General features: G+C 43.6%; 4 protein-coding genes across 7 annotated transcripts; all 4 read left to right on the top strand.

The window, feature by feature from the left end:
- On the top strand, positions 1-3,812 carry LOC127760612 (transcription initiation factor IIF subunit beta). 2 transcript variants are annotated; one of them, XM_052284896.1, is made up of 6 exons: positions 1-458; positions 1,259-1,367; positions 2,558-2,688; positions 2,788-2,862; positions 3,085-3,234; positions 3,363-3,812. In XM_052284896.1, exons 1-6 carry the CDS (start codon positions 219-221, stop codon positions 3,486-3,488), a joined length of 831 nt encoding a protein of 276 aa, XP_052140856.1. In that variant the 5' UTR covers positions 1-218; the 3' UTR covers positions 3,489-3,812. The 2 variants fall into 2 exon arrangements, with proteins under 2 accessions (XP_052140856.1, XP_052140855.1); XM_052284895.1 differs by having other exon boundaries at positions 3-458; positions 3,082-3,234.
- Positions 3,813-4,660: 848 nt separating this feature from the next.
- Positions 4,661-7,216, top strand: LOC127764414 (histone-lysine N-methyltransferase SUVR3). Its single transcript, XM_052289299.1, has 2 exons — positions 4,661-5,288; positions 6,602-7,216. Exons 1-2 carry the CDS (start codon positions 4,661-4,663, stop codon positions 6,988-6,990), a joined length of 1,017 nt encoding a protein of 338 aa, XP_052145259.1. The 3' UTR covers positions 6,991-7,216.
- Positions 7,217-7,973: 757 nt separating this feature from the next.
- Positions 7,974-9,070, top strand: LOC127764424 (LOB domain-containing protein 19-like). The gene is made up of 2 exons (XM_052289309.1): positions 7,974-8,437; positions 8,619-9,070. The coding sequence occupies exons 1-2, from the start codon at positions 8,021-8,023 to the stop codon at positions 8,937-8,939; spliced, it is 738 nt and encodes a 245-aa protein (XP_052145269.1). The 5' UTR covers positions 7,974-8,020; the 3' UTR covers positions 8,940-9,070.
- An 802-nt stretch (positions 9,071-9,872) lies between these two features.
- LOC127760632 (double-stranded RNA-binding protein 1) lies at positions 9,873-15,004 on the top strand. Of its 3 annotated transcripts, none has more exons than XM_052284922.1 (6): positions 9,873-10,373; positions 12,278-12,525; positions 12,895-13,114; positions 13,413-13,559; positions 14,136-14,594; positions 14,686-15,004. In XM_052284922.1, the coding sequence occupies exons 1-5, from the start codon at positions 10,130-10,132 to the stop codon at positions 14,591-14,593; spliced, it is 1,317 nt and encodes a 438-aa protein (XP_052140882.1). In that variant the 5' UTR covers positions 9,873-10,129; the 3' UTR covers position 14,594; positions 14,686-15,004. The 3 variants fall into 3 exon arrangements, with proteins under 3 accessions (XP_052140882.1, XP_052140881.1, XP_052140880.1); XM_052284921.1 differs by having other exon boundaries at positions 9,877-10,373; positions 13,413-13,565; XM_052284920.1 differs by having other exon boundaries at positions 9,880-10,373; positions 13,413-13,565; positions 14,133-14,594.
- The last annotated feature ends 150 nt before the right edge of the window (positions 15,005-15,154 follow it).

Here is a 15,154-nt window from a genome sequence, read left to right as displayed (position 1 = left end):
AGATGCTTGCGCTTGCGCTACCGTCTCCGTCTCAATCCCCAATTCCCCATCACCCTTATTAATGATCCAGGATCCAGGTTTTAGCCGATCAATTTGCTCCAATCTCACAATTTCTCCGCCTTCTCGTCCTCCTCGCCGAACCACCCCCATCGACCCACACAACCAGCGAATCGGAAGGATTTCACTCAGCTGAGTTTCCTGCCTCCATCCCCACGGCGATGGCGGAGGAGGCGAAGAATCTGGAGACGGCCCGGGCCGACCGCTCCGTGTGGCTCATGAAGTGCCCGACCGTCGTCTCCCGCGCCTGGCAGGAGGCCGCCACCGCCGCCGCCTCCTCCTCCTCCTCCTCGGACGCCGCCGCTGGCGCCAACTCCAACTCCAACGCGAACCCTAACCCCGTCGTCGCCAAGGTCATCGTCTCCCTCGACCCGCTCCGCTCCGAAGACCAGCAGCTCCAGGCAAGCCGTTGATCCGTCTCTCCTCCCGGCCCACGCTGTTCGCTCCTGTTCCGTGCGCTCGGTCGATTTATTCGTGCACGTGGAGGGTGGTTTCGTTTCCCCCTTCTATTATGCTGCTTCAATTTTTAGGGTAGTTCAATGGTTGGGGCGAGATGTAGCGGTTTGATTTGGATTGGGGGACCTGTTTGATGTGGAAGGTTAAGTTGATTGGTTGCTTTATCATAGATTGCCACATTCTGAAATCCAAAACAAGACCAATGGATCATTGCTATTGATTTTGTGCTTTTAAATGCTAACACTAGACAGTTTGCTTCAATTTCCATCTCATCATTGGTTAACTCTGTATTGTGTATTTCACTGGCCATGGTGGCTAAGCAATCTTGTTGCAACTTAAACATTTTTGAATTCAAGCAATTAGTACATGTGTTGTTGCAGAATATATTTCTTTGATAAATGATTATACTACAATTCTTCTTATAGTTTTTGGGAGAAAAGCCCAAAGCAATTTGGAGGCATAAACCAACTACTGTTTGAGCGTTTGAAACCAAAATGAATCTTAAAAGGTTTTAACAGAATGTAACTTTGTAATTAACTTCAAATGATTTGTTATGTTGCAGCATAGTTAGGATTACATCCTTGTTTCCTTGACGTTTAGATATGTTCATGCCTTAACAGCAGAAGCTACTGTCATGGATTTGCATTTTCTGTATTCTTGTATAATAGTAGAAATTGATTTACGGCTTCTATACTTGTACACACACCCAGTGCCTGTTTCTTATATGTTGTTAGTGAAATAACAGTTCAAGATGGAGATGGCTCAAACAGGCAATGGCAATACACCAAAGAGTTACTCCTTGAACATGTTCAAGGATTTTGTGCCAATGTGTGTCTTTTCTGAATCCAACCAAGGTAAGAATACCAGGCTTTCTCTTTATTTACGATGCTTGCATGTATTTCTCCTTTGATATGTGAGACTTTATCACTAGCAATTTCTCATGGTTGATGTGCAGTTCATTTTTATTCCAAATACAGTCTAGGAAGAGCGTTGTTCAAATGGTCTACTAAGCCGTATTACTAAGCTATATCGAAGGAATTGGTGCACTACCTGTAACTGTATACTTGCTGGTTAGGCTGCTTAATTGGATTGTTTAGGTCATGCGACCACTACTAGGTGGGTGAGCAACAAAAAAATACATATTGCCCATTTTTGGAATATCATCTGGGAATATGTAAAATATAATCTGCATTCGTACTTTCCTAGACTTTAATGCACTGAGCCAGATGGGAGAGGTCATTTAGTTATAGAGTTCTGGGTTATGATCTCACTATTTGTATGGGGGTGTCTGTGGGTAATTGCCTTGGATCAGGTTCTGATTACTATCTACATATTGGCTTTTCATCAAACGTTGATGTTGTTACTATCAATATTTTTTTTTGTTCTAATACACTATTGAAACTGTGTTCTCAACGTATGAAACTATCTTCTTTTTCTATAAGTTTGTATATGATCTGGAATTTTTATCGGAACACATTATTGATGTTTCAATTCTTAATTTACTCAATTTCTGCATTACTGAGGACCTCCTTGAAGTTCTGCTGTCTGCTGGAAACTTCATATGGCTTGCGTCTACCGACATATCTTACGTGCATTCATCACATAGGTGTTTGCATAAAGATTTGGTTGGCACAGGATCATGCTACATTGAATATCCCATATGTGGTTGATGAATACTTTGGTTTTAGCTTTGCTAATTCTGTTACGTGGAAGAAGTTCAAGGGCAACAAACATTTTCTTTTGTCATGTTCTTGCCATTTCAACAATTTTTTCATTCAGTTCTTTTTGGTGTTATACCTTGTAAAGTCTTATTGGCATTTTATTTGCTGTATTTTGAAGTCATTGTGGTATAATCTCCTCTACTACATATGCTATAGCGAGCTTATGGGAAGGACTATGCTTCTTCATTTCATATTTGGGTTAGGAAGGCTTTGTGTTGATAGTATTTTTCACGGCTTGAAGATAACATGGATTGCAATCTGTTTGCTCTGTAAACATAGTATTAACTTATTTGATACACTAAATCATCAACTCCTTGTTACAGGGAAGCTTTCATGCGAAGGGAAAGTCGGGCACAAATTTGACATGGAACCGCACAGCGATAATCTTGTGAACTATGGGAAGTTATGTCGTGAGAGGACTCAAAAATCTATGATTAAAAATAGAAAATTGATGGTAGGAGTTTTTATGATATTATATATGCCATATTGATCTGCTTCATATGGTAGAAGTATTTATTGTACAGATTCACCTTTTGCCCTTGTCTGTTTTTAGGTACTTGCGAATGACAATGGAATGAGCATGAGGCCGTTGCCTGGCTTGGTGGGTCTGATGTCTTCTGGTCCAAAAGTAATCTTTCTTCAGATAACAATGCCATGTTTCATGTATTTTTTTTTTCCTATGTTGATAGTTTATCAGATCCTGTTAACTAGCACAGTTCCTTTTCCCCTCAACTATCAACTGCTCCGCAGAAACATTTTAACTTGCTTTTTTTAAACCAATCTTTCTATTGGCAATGTAGATCTATAATGAAGGGTCTATAATCTATTGTAAGTTTTTTTTTCCCAGCAGAAGGAGAAGAAGCCACTACCAGTAAAACCATCAGACATGAAAAGAACGAGAAGGGATCGCAGGGAACTGGAAAATATCTTATTCAAGCTTTTTGAGAGGCAGCCGAATTGGTCTCTTAAGAATCTCATGCAAGAAACTGATCAACCAGAGGTATTTTTTCTCAAGTTATCCTAATTCTGCCGAGGGTGGAGCATTTGTTAAGAAATTGCTAGCACCAACTCTAGTTATTGCATGTTCTGATATCAAAGCCTCAACTCTCCCGGCTTGTTTCTGTGCAGCAATTCTTGAAGGAGATATTGAATGATCTGTGTTTCTACAACAAAAGGGGTCCAAATCAAGGGACGCATGAACTTAAGCCTGAATACAAGAAATCTACAGAGGACGCTGATGCTACTGCTACTTAGAAGTCTTATGCTTCGGTCTACTAGATAGGAGTCCTCGGCCAGTGTGGACTCCAATCCGTTACTTGCTGCGTTCAAGGAAATCTTGGATACTTCGTTTATAGTTTGTTTCTTGAGAAACATATTTTGTACGCATCAAGCGATACATCTTTTGGTGTTACTGGCGGCCATATCTTAGACCCAGATTTCGGGGACTCGATATATTCGTGTCCATCAGAGTTTAGAAACAAGGATGTTGAAATTTGTGTGTATAATGTATTTTAGCTCTTCTAGGCAAACTAACATGATGATTTTCATGATCATTAAACACCTTGACCTACTCTTCCCTGCATATCCCTCTTTTCCATGGATGTTAGGCTGGGACGAAACCAATTGAGATCCCCTGCAGTACTGCATGTCAGTCTACAGTGCTGGAGGAAACTAGTACCACACAAATTTTTGACCCTTTCAAAAAACTAATTTTAATTTTACAAATAAACCATCGCCAAAACTTATTTCAAAAATGATACTTTTTTTCAGCGTCAAATCACCTGGCGTTGAACTTAGATACCTCAGCATCACGTTAACTGGCGTTGAATAGCGTACTATCGCGGATGGGAGGCTAAGTCAGCGTGCTAATGCACATTCAGCGCCACGCTATTTGGTGCTGAGGTGTATAAATTCAGCGCCACATGATTTAGCGCTAAACAAAAGGGTTATTTTTGAAATAAGTTTTGGCGGCGGTTTATTTGTAAAAATAGTTTTTGCAAAGGGTCAAATTGTCAAAATTTATGAAACTACCATATATATCTTGTTGCATAAATAGATCTCGTCATCATTTGTTAGGCCCTGTTTAGATTTTAACCTTTTTTTTTCAAACTTCTAACTTTTCCATCACGTCGAATTTTCTTACACACACAAACTTTCAACTTTTTTGTCATATTGTTTTAATTTTTTTCAAACTTCTAATTTTGGCGTAGAACTAAACACAGCCTTAGCGCCAAAACCCGGGCAAACCTTGGCATTGTCAAAATTTTGATAGGTGCAATTTGTTGTTTTCAAATTTCGTCGAGATCGCAAAATTTGGTACCTCCCGAACATCGAACTCGCAACGAATCAACGAGTCGAGCTCATTCTAGTGCAGATGAAACTATAGATAACTGGATATACCGTCTGTTCCATTCCAAAATGCTCAAATGAGAAACTCAGCAACGCCCGGCGCCGTCGGCGAGTTGGCCGAGCTGGTCTTGCCGTGGCTGCCGCCGCAAGACCTCGCCGCTGCGGCCTCCGCCAGCCGCGCCCTGCGTGCGGCCGCTTCCAGCGTCAGCGCCGGCCGCGCCGCCGACGCGGCGCACGGGCTGGAGCCTCACCCCATCCCCTTCGACAACCTCGTCGACGGCAAGCCCTACGCCTACTTCCTCTACACCCCCTTCTCCCTCACCCCGTCCTCCGCCTCCGCCTCACCCCGCCGCGCCCAGCCGTGGGGGCGCACGTGGGCACGACCGCCAGGCCCCACATGGCCTCGCTCCGACCTAGGCGGGTTCCCCTCGTCCGGGTGCGCGTGCGCTCAGGGGGCGTGCGGCGGCGCACGGGGGTGCCCGTGCGCTGACCCGGAGGCTGAGGCGGTCGGCTTGGGGTCGGAGGCGGGGATGGGGAGCCTCAGGGAGTGCGGCGACGGGTGCGCGTGCGGGCCCTCGTGCGGGAACCGGCGGACCCAGCTCGGCGTCACGGTGCGGCTGCGCGTCGTGCGCCACCGGGAGAAAGGGTGGGGGCTGCACGCCGCCGAGGTCCTTCGCCGCGGGCAGTTCGTTTGCGAGTATGCTGGTAATGCAACTCTTTCCCCTCTATTCCGTATAAATTATAAAATGATCTGTAAAATTTATCACACCATAAATGCTCCATGCCAAATTTGCCTTGTTATTGCACCAGTGAATCGTAATGAGGAAAGCGATGTCATATGTTAATTCTTTTACCGAAAGTTGTTGATTTCGTTTCATCCTTCGATATCCATTAGAAATGGCGGTGTAGAAAGATATTACAGAAAATGAATGGTTTGGGAGATGCCTCTGCGTTCCTATGCAGCTGGGCTCTGGTTGCATCTCAACATGGCATAGTAGTGCTATATATCTCTCTCCTTGTATTTTAGGTGGTTGTGTTGTTGTGTTGTTGCTATTCGATCATTTCAACGCATCAAGGAAATGAGACGACTCAATAATTAGTTGCTCAGAGTGCAGCTCTTTTCTTCTCATATGGATAGCCCATGTTCCATTATTTTCTACAACAAAGATAGGTTTTAACATTCCTTTTATACATATAATCCTAGTTCTTAGAGGGCAAGCTCTTACTAATGTACCCAGGAATTCATGTCAAGAGCATTTGCAGTCAGGCATCATAGGAGATTAAAGAATCATGCATTTTGGGTGTAAATGTGGTTGGAAATAGGTATCAGTATACATAATTAAGGTTATAGATTTAGACTAAGAAATATCAAGTTTCCGGCTTATCGGAACACAATAGTTCAGACATGCACCGGCAATACAGCTTTGCAAGAAGTCACATGGGGATTTACAATTGCCTTGTCATTATTTGTGTACTTTGTTGTTAAGAAAACTGTAGTTTGGAAATGAACACCCTGGGTCATTGAAGATTGTTGTGACTGCTCATCATCTTTATCACCTTGCCAAATTCTTATGCGGTTGCCATAGGCTTACTCATGCTTTCCATCAGTATTCATTAGGATTAAAGTGTCATTCTTTTACTAAAACTGTAATATGCTCATTATTTGTGCTTTACTAGCATTTGAATTCTTTTCTGGGTAGGGAAGATTTGCACTGCAAATTGTTTTCACTGTTTCAGTTGTTCTTAGGTTTGGTTGTTGTAGGCTTGTAGCAGGAGGATTGAGTATATCTGGCCATCATTTCATAGTTATTAACAGGAAAGATGATGCAATGATTTTATGATTTGTAATAATTGGATGGGGCTGATTGGACATTATCCTTATGCCATCTCCGTTTAAACTCATTTTTTTTTTGTGATTTCCATTTTGCTCTGCTCTATAATTTGAGTATTTGACTATTGGAATTGATATCTAAGCTATTGTAACTTACTTTGACTATCATGTCTATTTTTGATTATAGGTGAGCTTTTGACAACTGAAGAAGCAAGGAGGCGGCAGGGGCTATATGATGAGCTTGCCTCTGTCGGTAAGCTCTCTCCTGCACTCATTGTCATACGGGAGCATCTACCTTCTGGAAAAGCATGCCTAAGAGTTAACATTGATGCAACGAAAGTGGGGAATGTGGCTCGTTTTATCAATCATTCGTGTGATGGAGGCAACCTGCATCCTGTCTTAGTTAGGAGCTCAGGCTCATTGCTCCCAAGACTCTGCTTTTTTGCTGCTAGAGATATCATCGAAGGAGAAGAGCTCACCTTCAGTTATGGTGATGCTAGACTTAGGCCGAATGGCTTGCCGTGCTTTTGCGGTAGCTTGTGCTGTTCCGGCCTACTTCCTTCGGAAGAGACATAATGCCATCATTTGTAATTGAGAATTTCCTGATGTGGTGCTGCCAGAATAATATTGGCATGGCATCAGGACGAGTAGACGGTACCTCAGTACCTGATGAGTGATGACTAGTGCTTTCACAAATTCAGTGTACACTATGCATGCTGCCTTGGCCGTTTTCATGACCCATTCTGTAACTTCTATCTGACACTCTGAGAAAACGACTTGCAAGCTATGCATTCTTTGCTCATAGCATAGTGTACCGCAAGTTACCGGAGGGTAGAGAGTCTTTTGGTAGGGATGTTCTTAAATCCTACTAGTAAAATGCAATTCATGCTGGCAGTTGGGCATGCATTTCCCGCTTCAGGAGTCAGGAGGTGATGAAGATGAACCCTTTGACAAAGAAGACTCCTGGAGAGAGTGGAGGACTCAACAGAAAAACAACCTTGTGCCGTTGCAATCCTTTATCCAAAGCACACTTCCGTTTCCGCTTTCCCTAGCGTTTGTTTCCTCTGTGCAGCAACCGCAGCTTATGCCAATGCCACCATTGCCCATGCCCCATGTTCCATTTGCACTAGCTTTGCAAGTGTTGTCAGAGTAACACGATCGGGCTTCGCATATGTGCTGTCCTATGATCCCGTATTCCTGATCCATATGTCAATTGAGTCTTTTACTGAAGAATCCTAGGATTTTGCTGTCTGAGCTGTGTGCCTGTGTGCCTGTGAGCTTGAAGCATCCCGGTACATGGCAGCATCACTTGGGGTCTTGGGCTATATGGCATAAACGACTCCCGAGCTAACACCCTCCTCTTCCCTCTCCCCGTGAGATCCGCACGCGCAGCACCCGCATGAGGAGCGCCTCCGCGCGACATGGCCCTCATAAATCTTGCGTGCCTCGGTAACAAGACGATTGGCCACGCCGCGCCGCGCGCGCCCACGCGCCGGGCCGCCACGGCTCAGTGGCGCGCCACGCGCGCGCCCATTTTAAAAACCCCTCACTTCCGCCTTGGTACCCCCGCGCGCGGGCGCTGGCGCTGGCGCACACGCACGCACACATGCATGCAGCGCAGCCACCCGGCAGCAGCAAGCGCCGGGGCGCCGTGGAGCGGCCAGCTAGCGGCGCGGGCCTGCAGGCGGAGGAGGCGTCGTTGGCGGGGCCCGGGGCGCCGTGCGGGGCGTGCAAGTTCCTGCGGCGCCGGTGCGTCCCGGGGTGCGTGTTCGCGCCGCACTTCAGCGGATGCGGCGGCAGCGGGGTGGGGGCGGGCGTAGGAGGGAGAGGGAGGGAGCGCGGCGCGGCGGAGTTCGCCGCCGTGCACAGGGTGTTCGGCGCCAGCAACGTGGCGAAGCTGCTGTCCCGGGTGCCCGCCGCGCTGCGCCGGGACGCGGCGCGCACGGTCTGCTACGAGGCCCAGGCCCGCATCGCCGACCCCGTCTACGGCAGCGTCGGCACCATCCTCGCGCTCCAGCACCAGGTGGCGCACACGATCTGTTTGAAAACTGGAACAGCAACGAACACACACAATTCACAGCCTCCTCTACCAGTCATAAATCAAGAACAAATTCATGTCACAAACACAAACTGACACAAATAATATTGACCCCTATGAAAAATTCCGTTCTTCTGATTCGAAACTCCATTACGCGAGACGACAGGTATCTCTCCTGCAAGGGCAGCTCTCCGTCCTGGAGTCTCAGCTCTTCAACCTGCGGGTGGCCTTGGCGAGCGCGCACCCCGACACGCCGCCGCAGCACTTCGTCGTGCTGCAGCCGGCGCACTCCGCGGCGTCCACGCCGAACCAGGTGGTGGTGAACTACGACGACCTCCCGCACGCCGTCGATTTCATGGACGCGGAGCCCGCCGCGCTGAGGGGACTAGAGTCTCTCCAGCTCTCGCAGCCATTGCAGCGGGAGGAAGACGAGGGCCACCGAGACATGAACCTCTTCTCGGACAGTGTAGGACAACGGCAGCTGTAAAATTACCTGTGCAATTGCATGATTAGGTGTCTCTGTGGCTAGTACATTCACTCTTGAGTTGGACCACATTGTGTGATTTGAGAATTGCGTGGGATCATCAATCATGAATATCCGTATTCTAATTTGATCAATTCCTTCACGCGAATTTCATGTTCGTGAAAATTATACATTTTATATGCGCCTTTTTACCCTGTGAATTATGAAAAAACTATGAATGGTAGCGATCCAAACTAGGAGCCAAAAATGAAATAATCCAGTGTTCACAAAAACCGATCCGTTCTCATCAAAACCGCACTGTGTTTTGTGAAAGTGAAACTATTGGTTGTTGATTTCTAAAAACCAATCAATTTTTGCTGGTTTTCGCGCGATGTTGACTTAAAGTCAGTCCTTTTAACTGATTTTCGGTATGTTTAGGATAAACTCGTGGGAAATATCAGAAGATGAAGATAGAGAGGATGACTTTCATGGAGAGAAGCATCAAATGTCTATCCTATGATCCTATCCTATCCTATCTACACAAATCTTCTCATTTACACACCAATTAACAAATTTTATTAAAAAAATATAGAAAAAAAATTGTACAAACACTTCTAATAGTATTATACTTATGTGTAAAGTCATAATCTCAAATTTATTATATTTTAGCCATAAAAAGATAAAAAATTTATAACAGTTTTGAGAGTATAAATATGTGAGAATTCTGTCTTTTTTGTTGCTCCCTGTATATAATGGATTTCAAGACGAGACTTCACACATAAATACAATACTACTAAAAGTATATATATAATTTTTTTTCTGGATTTTCTAGTGAAATTTAGTAGTTGATGTGCATAATATGGGGGTGTTTGGGAGAGACACACAAAACTAAGGGACTTATATTTTTATATTTTTGAGAGAACACCTCCTATGTATACGAGAAAACTTATGTGCGTAATATACGTTTCTGCAGAAGCTACAACTAAATGCAGAGGATTCGGCTCCCACACTATCAAAGTACTGGAAGTTTTAATAGATGAGATCTCGTGGGCTCAGTCCAAGTCCAGTGCAGGGGACCAAAGAAAGGCACTACTCCGGCGTGAAGGCTAAAAAGGGAGGGGGAGCGAGGCGAGAGGAACGCCACCGAACCCAAACCCCATCCAATCAAAAATTCGTACGGGAGAGCTCTCGATTTGATCGCCGCGACCGCGAGGATGTACAAGTCGCGGCTGCAGGAGCTGTGCCAGCAGCGGCGGTGGGCGCCGCCGGAGTACACCCACCGGTGCGCGGGCCTCGCCCACGCCCCGCTCTTCGGCGCCACCGTCTCCGTCAACGGCGTGGAGTTCCGCACGCCGGAAGATGCCGCGCGGTCGGCCAAGGAGGCGCACAACATCGCCGCCAAGGCCGCCTTCGACCACCTCTCCTCCCTCCCGCTGCCGCCGCCTCCCCCTCCCTCCGGTGAGTGCCATCTTCCGTGCGGAAAAAAATAAAATAAAAATAAAAAATCCCCCGCATTTCTTTGTTCCTTGGATTTTTCGGTGGAACCTTCCTTCATATAGGAATCGAACCCCGGGGAGCGGTAGGAGGACTAGATTTGGGTAATTTGGTTGCTTGTAGTTTGAGTTAACTGCGAATTCTTTACCTTTGATGGGAGGCCTGAAGAAAGAGGCACGAACCATTTGGTTATTTACTGGGATTTTTTTTGTGTGAAATGGCAAACCGAGAGTTAGTTTCTTGGCGACTGCAAAGTTTTACAGGTGAACAGTGAACTGATTACAGATTAATGGTAAATTGCAGCGAAGGGAAATGCTCAATTGCTCATCAACTTCCCACTTGAAAAAGTAGGAGTAGTACAAAGCGTTCATGTAGGTAGATGTACTCACCGGCACACATCAGTCTTTGATTTGGCATTGAAGAAGAGTTACTGCACTCCACTCAATGCCCCAATGAAATCTTGCACCATAATAGCTAGTCGATTCCTGAAGGTAGCAAAAGTTTGGTGAGAGCATAAAGAACGGATTGTCTTTTCTTTGTGGATCAGTTTTTTTCATAAGTTCATGTGCATCTTTGTTGATTATTATTACTAAACTATAGGAAGGAAGGTCGAGCACATGCATGGGAACCTTATTTAATGTTTCATGAAACTCCTTTATTTTAAAGAAGTAAAAAAACCCCGCTAATGCTTATATATGCATAATATGTGTGAGCTTCTTTTTGTGTCTGTTACTCTTGTTTTGAACTTGTACATAGATTTTTTTTCCGACTAGTCATTGTATATTTGAATACTTATCATTGGAACTTCTAAAAGATGCCTTCGAACAAATATATATTTGAAACAACTTATTTTGGCTTGCGTAATTAGCTGCATTGTCTAGCTTATTTGTTCAGCGCCTGTGATCTGCGAAAAGGATCACATGTGTTTGTTTGTGGAACAATTTAGATGTTGGGGATATGTACATTATCTTTTTTTTTCTAACTGGTGTACAAGCACTGACATGGAAAGGTTAGATTTAATTGAGTTCGTGAATGTTGGAAATGGAGATCTCGGCTTACTTTGTCCTAATTGTCCTGATCCTTATAACATAATGTTAGAAAATACTTAGATCAGATGGGAAAATGATAAAACTATAGAGATTAAATAGATCCATTATTAAATAACACTTCAATGTTGCTACTGTAATGTGCCCGTGAGGACTGTCGAAATTAATTAGCTCATATTTCTCATCCTTCTTGTGCATCCATGTTAGATTGCAATGAAATACAAAGAACACAATTTTATGTTCAGTAAAAACGATCTATACATTGCAATATTTTGATCAATACTAGTACATTACGCTAAGTTCTTTCTTGTGTCTTGTCACATGCTACTGAATGTTTACAGTATTGCAAATGTATTGCAGCGAATGTCGCACAGGCATGCACATCAATATATTGCAGTATGAATCATCATTTCTAAAAGACATGGATGTGTGCCTGTAACTCAAAGTCTAAACTATTATAGTAGCATTCCATGCTGAGATGTCCATGCAGTAATCTTTAGTTTGTTGTCTTCTGGTGAAACCATTTTCCATGCACTATGGTCCATGTGGCTTGAATTAGTATCCAATACCTGTTATAATCTGAACTATGGTCCACAAAATCAACGGTTGGATGTTGTTCTTTCTCTGGGATTTTCTATCGTACTTATCTATTTTTTTCTTAGGGATTCCAATCGATGTTTGATGGACTTTTAGTATATAATAGGTAACATTTGTAGTTGCGGGGTCTAAGAGCACCGTGTACTGGCATGGTGTAAGAAAATTGTTGTTTTTCACTTTTATATTCTCTATATTTCTCATATTGAATGATTTTTCCTATTGCAGAAAACCAATCTTCTTACAAAAGTCAGTTGCAAATTTATGCTCAGAAGAAGGGCAAACTGTTGCCTTCGTACCAAACAATTCGGGAAGGTCCAGGTCATGCATCTCGGTTCAAGTCAGTAGTGACTGTAGATGGCAAAGCATTTGAAAGTCCGGAATACTTTCACACAGTTAAGGAGGCTGAATCCGCTGCAGCAAAACTTGCTCTTATGTCCTTACCTCAAGAAGCAAGCTCATCGGAGCAAGTGCCGGTTAGTCAAGCTTATTACAATTCATTATTTACTAACGAACCATCAATGTCTCTTTGTATTATCAGTAGACTTTGGGCTTATGTTTTACCTATTTTAAGGGGGTAGTTAGAGAATACCCAGGAGCAATGCAATAAGTAAACCAAAACCATTAACTTGTTCCACTGGTACATACTGAAACAGTGAGTTTTGGTCTACCTTAATTGTACAATGTAAATATAGGGGGAAATACTTTTTTAAAGGGAATCCTTGACTCCTTGAGTGCTTATAAATAAAATAATTACCAAAGTGTACGTTCTAGTTATCTAGTATGCAGTAAAACAGTGCTTGCTCAATTTCCGTACTAATTTGATGCCTTTTTCTACCTTATAGGTCCAGCCATTGTCATACAAGAATCTTCTACAAGAATTAGCTCAGAAACATGGCTTTTCCTTGCCTGTCTACAGCACAACTTCAGATGGATCAGTGCAGGTACCTATGTTCAAATCAACTGTGGTATTTCAGGATGGAAGTTTTCAGGGAGAACCAGCAAATACTAAGAAGCAAGCAGAGATGAATGCTGCTAGGGTTGCTTTTCAACATTTCGAAGACAGTAAGTCATTTAAGCTACTGAAATAATGAGACTCGGATTAGGAGCAAACCTGCCAAGTACCTTTAGGGTTGTAGTTCTCTTGACTAGTTTGTTACAAAACTGGTATTTCAATTTAGAAATTTTGTTTTAGTTAAATTCGACTCTGCCAATTATTATCTCAATATTTTGAAACATTGACTGCGGTACTAGCCAGTATCCTAGTATGTGTTGGGTACTTGGCAGCTCCAATACATCAGCTGTCATACCAGACCTTACCTTCAAGATCATCTATAATTATTATTATTTTTGTGTCTTTTAGGAAGAAAAAATGCTCTTTCTTCCACTGTTCTAAGAGGACCACATTTGGGACAAGGAACAGTGCACATATCTGCTGGACAAGTCAAGATCGCAGAACCTGTTTTTTCAGTTCCCCAAGCATCAACAGCTACAAGCCACAGTGCAACTGGTGCTAGTGAGCTTTCTTGCTACCTTCCTTTTCCCCTTCTGTTCATGTTATATTTGCACTTAAAATAATTGGCATGCAGAAACTTAGCTTAGTGTGGGTCTTCTTTTGAATCCATTTTCTGGTTCGATGTACTGTTTAAGAATGTTATATTTCAATACAAGTATTCAACATCTAGTTACATACTTAGTTAATTGTGAATCTTATTCATTTAGGAGGTACTAATGTACTGCGTCTGGTTTTAGAATTGTTGTATATGCATGAATGCATCCCATATTCTTTATTGTGCCATTGGCATGAGCTTAATTTCTTCTGCTTTGCTGTGGCTTTTCTTCAGTGATCATGCATTCCTGCTGCAATTGGTCATGGTATTAGTTAACAAGTTCTGCATGCCACGAAACACATATAAATCATTTACCTTTGCTTTTGTTCTACTTTTGTATGGTTGTTAGTTCTCTTATGTGCATTTGGCATGCTGTGAGCCTGTGAATCAGTGATCTTGTATGCTTCATTTTGCGTATATGAAACTCTTGGACTATTGTGGTTATGTGCTTTTTCTGTATGGTTAATTTGCAGCAGATCGTGATTATCACTCCCTTGGCTCCACTAATCCCCTTCCAATTGCTAAGTCTACAAACTGCGCTGATGTACATATCCAACCTTGTGAGTTCAAAGATGAGAAACCGGCCTTTCCAGAGCCAAAGACCGAGCTTGAAGTAATGGACTCGTCTCCGGAGCTCACACCGTTGGAAGATGCCTACTCAGCCCCTGTAGCCTCAACCAGTACTGTCAGTTCTAGTGGATGCGGCTCTGACCCCTTAGCCTCAGCCAGTACTGTCAATTCTACTGGATGCGGCTCTGTCCCCTTAGCCTCAGCCAGTACTGTCAGTTCTACTGGATGCGGCTGCTCCTTGTTAACTAACCGAGTCCAGGTCTATCCACGCCGTCCTGACCTGGTATTGCCGGAGGGCGCGACCGTTCTTCCTTTCAGTGACGATGTTTGGGTGGCAGTCAGCCTACCTACTCTCAACCATTAAGGTATTCTGAACTTCGCAATTTTGCCTCAAATTTTAACTTGTTCCTGTCCGTTGTCTGCTCGCTAATGAAGTTGTTCCCTCTCCAAATGCAGGCAGAAGAAAACTACGCCTTAGGAACGTTGCGGTAGACAAGAACTGGAGCCGGTGCTTTTGTGAAGTTGTAGCTTCTGCCAAGTTTAATTTACCTCAGGCGTAGTGCTAGCTGGCAAACGGAACATGTCCATGCTGCAGGAACCATGGTTATTAGCTTCGATGTTTAGACGGATGAACTCTTGTATCGTATCTACCTAATTAGTTGCCCAACTATCTTAGCAGCAACGTGAATTGAACTTCTATTATAGTTCCCAACCTTAATTAACCGTGTTATATGTTTTTTTTTATATAAAAAAACAACTTAACTTTGTTGGACTATCGGTTGTTTGAGGTTTTCGCGCTTCCTTGCTGAATACATCATTTTTTTCATTTTGTTGAGACGCTGAGTTGCTGATATGCCTATGAAACTTCCATGCAGGCATGTCAAAGGGCTTTTTTTTTCCTTCATATTTTCTCTAGCCTCCAGTT

This window comes from Oryza glaberrima, chromosome 1 (assembly GCF_000147395.1).
Source record: "Oryza glaberrima chromosome 1, OglaRS2, whole genome shotgun sequence".
NCBI lineage: Eukaryota > Viridiplantae > Streptophyta > Magnoliopsida > Poales > Poaceae > Oryza > Oryza glaberrima.
This window is presented reverse-complemented; position numbering and strand designations above follow the sequence as displayed.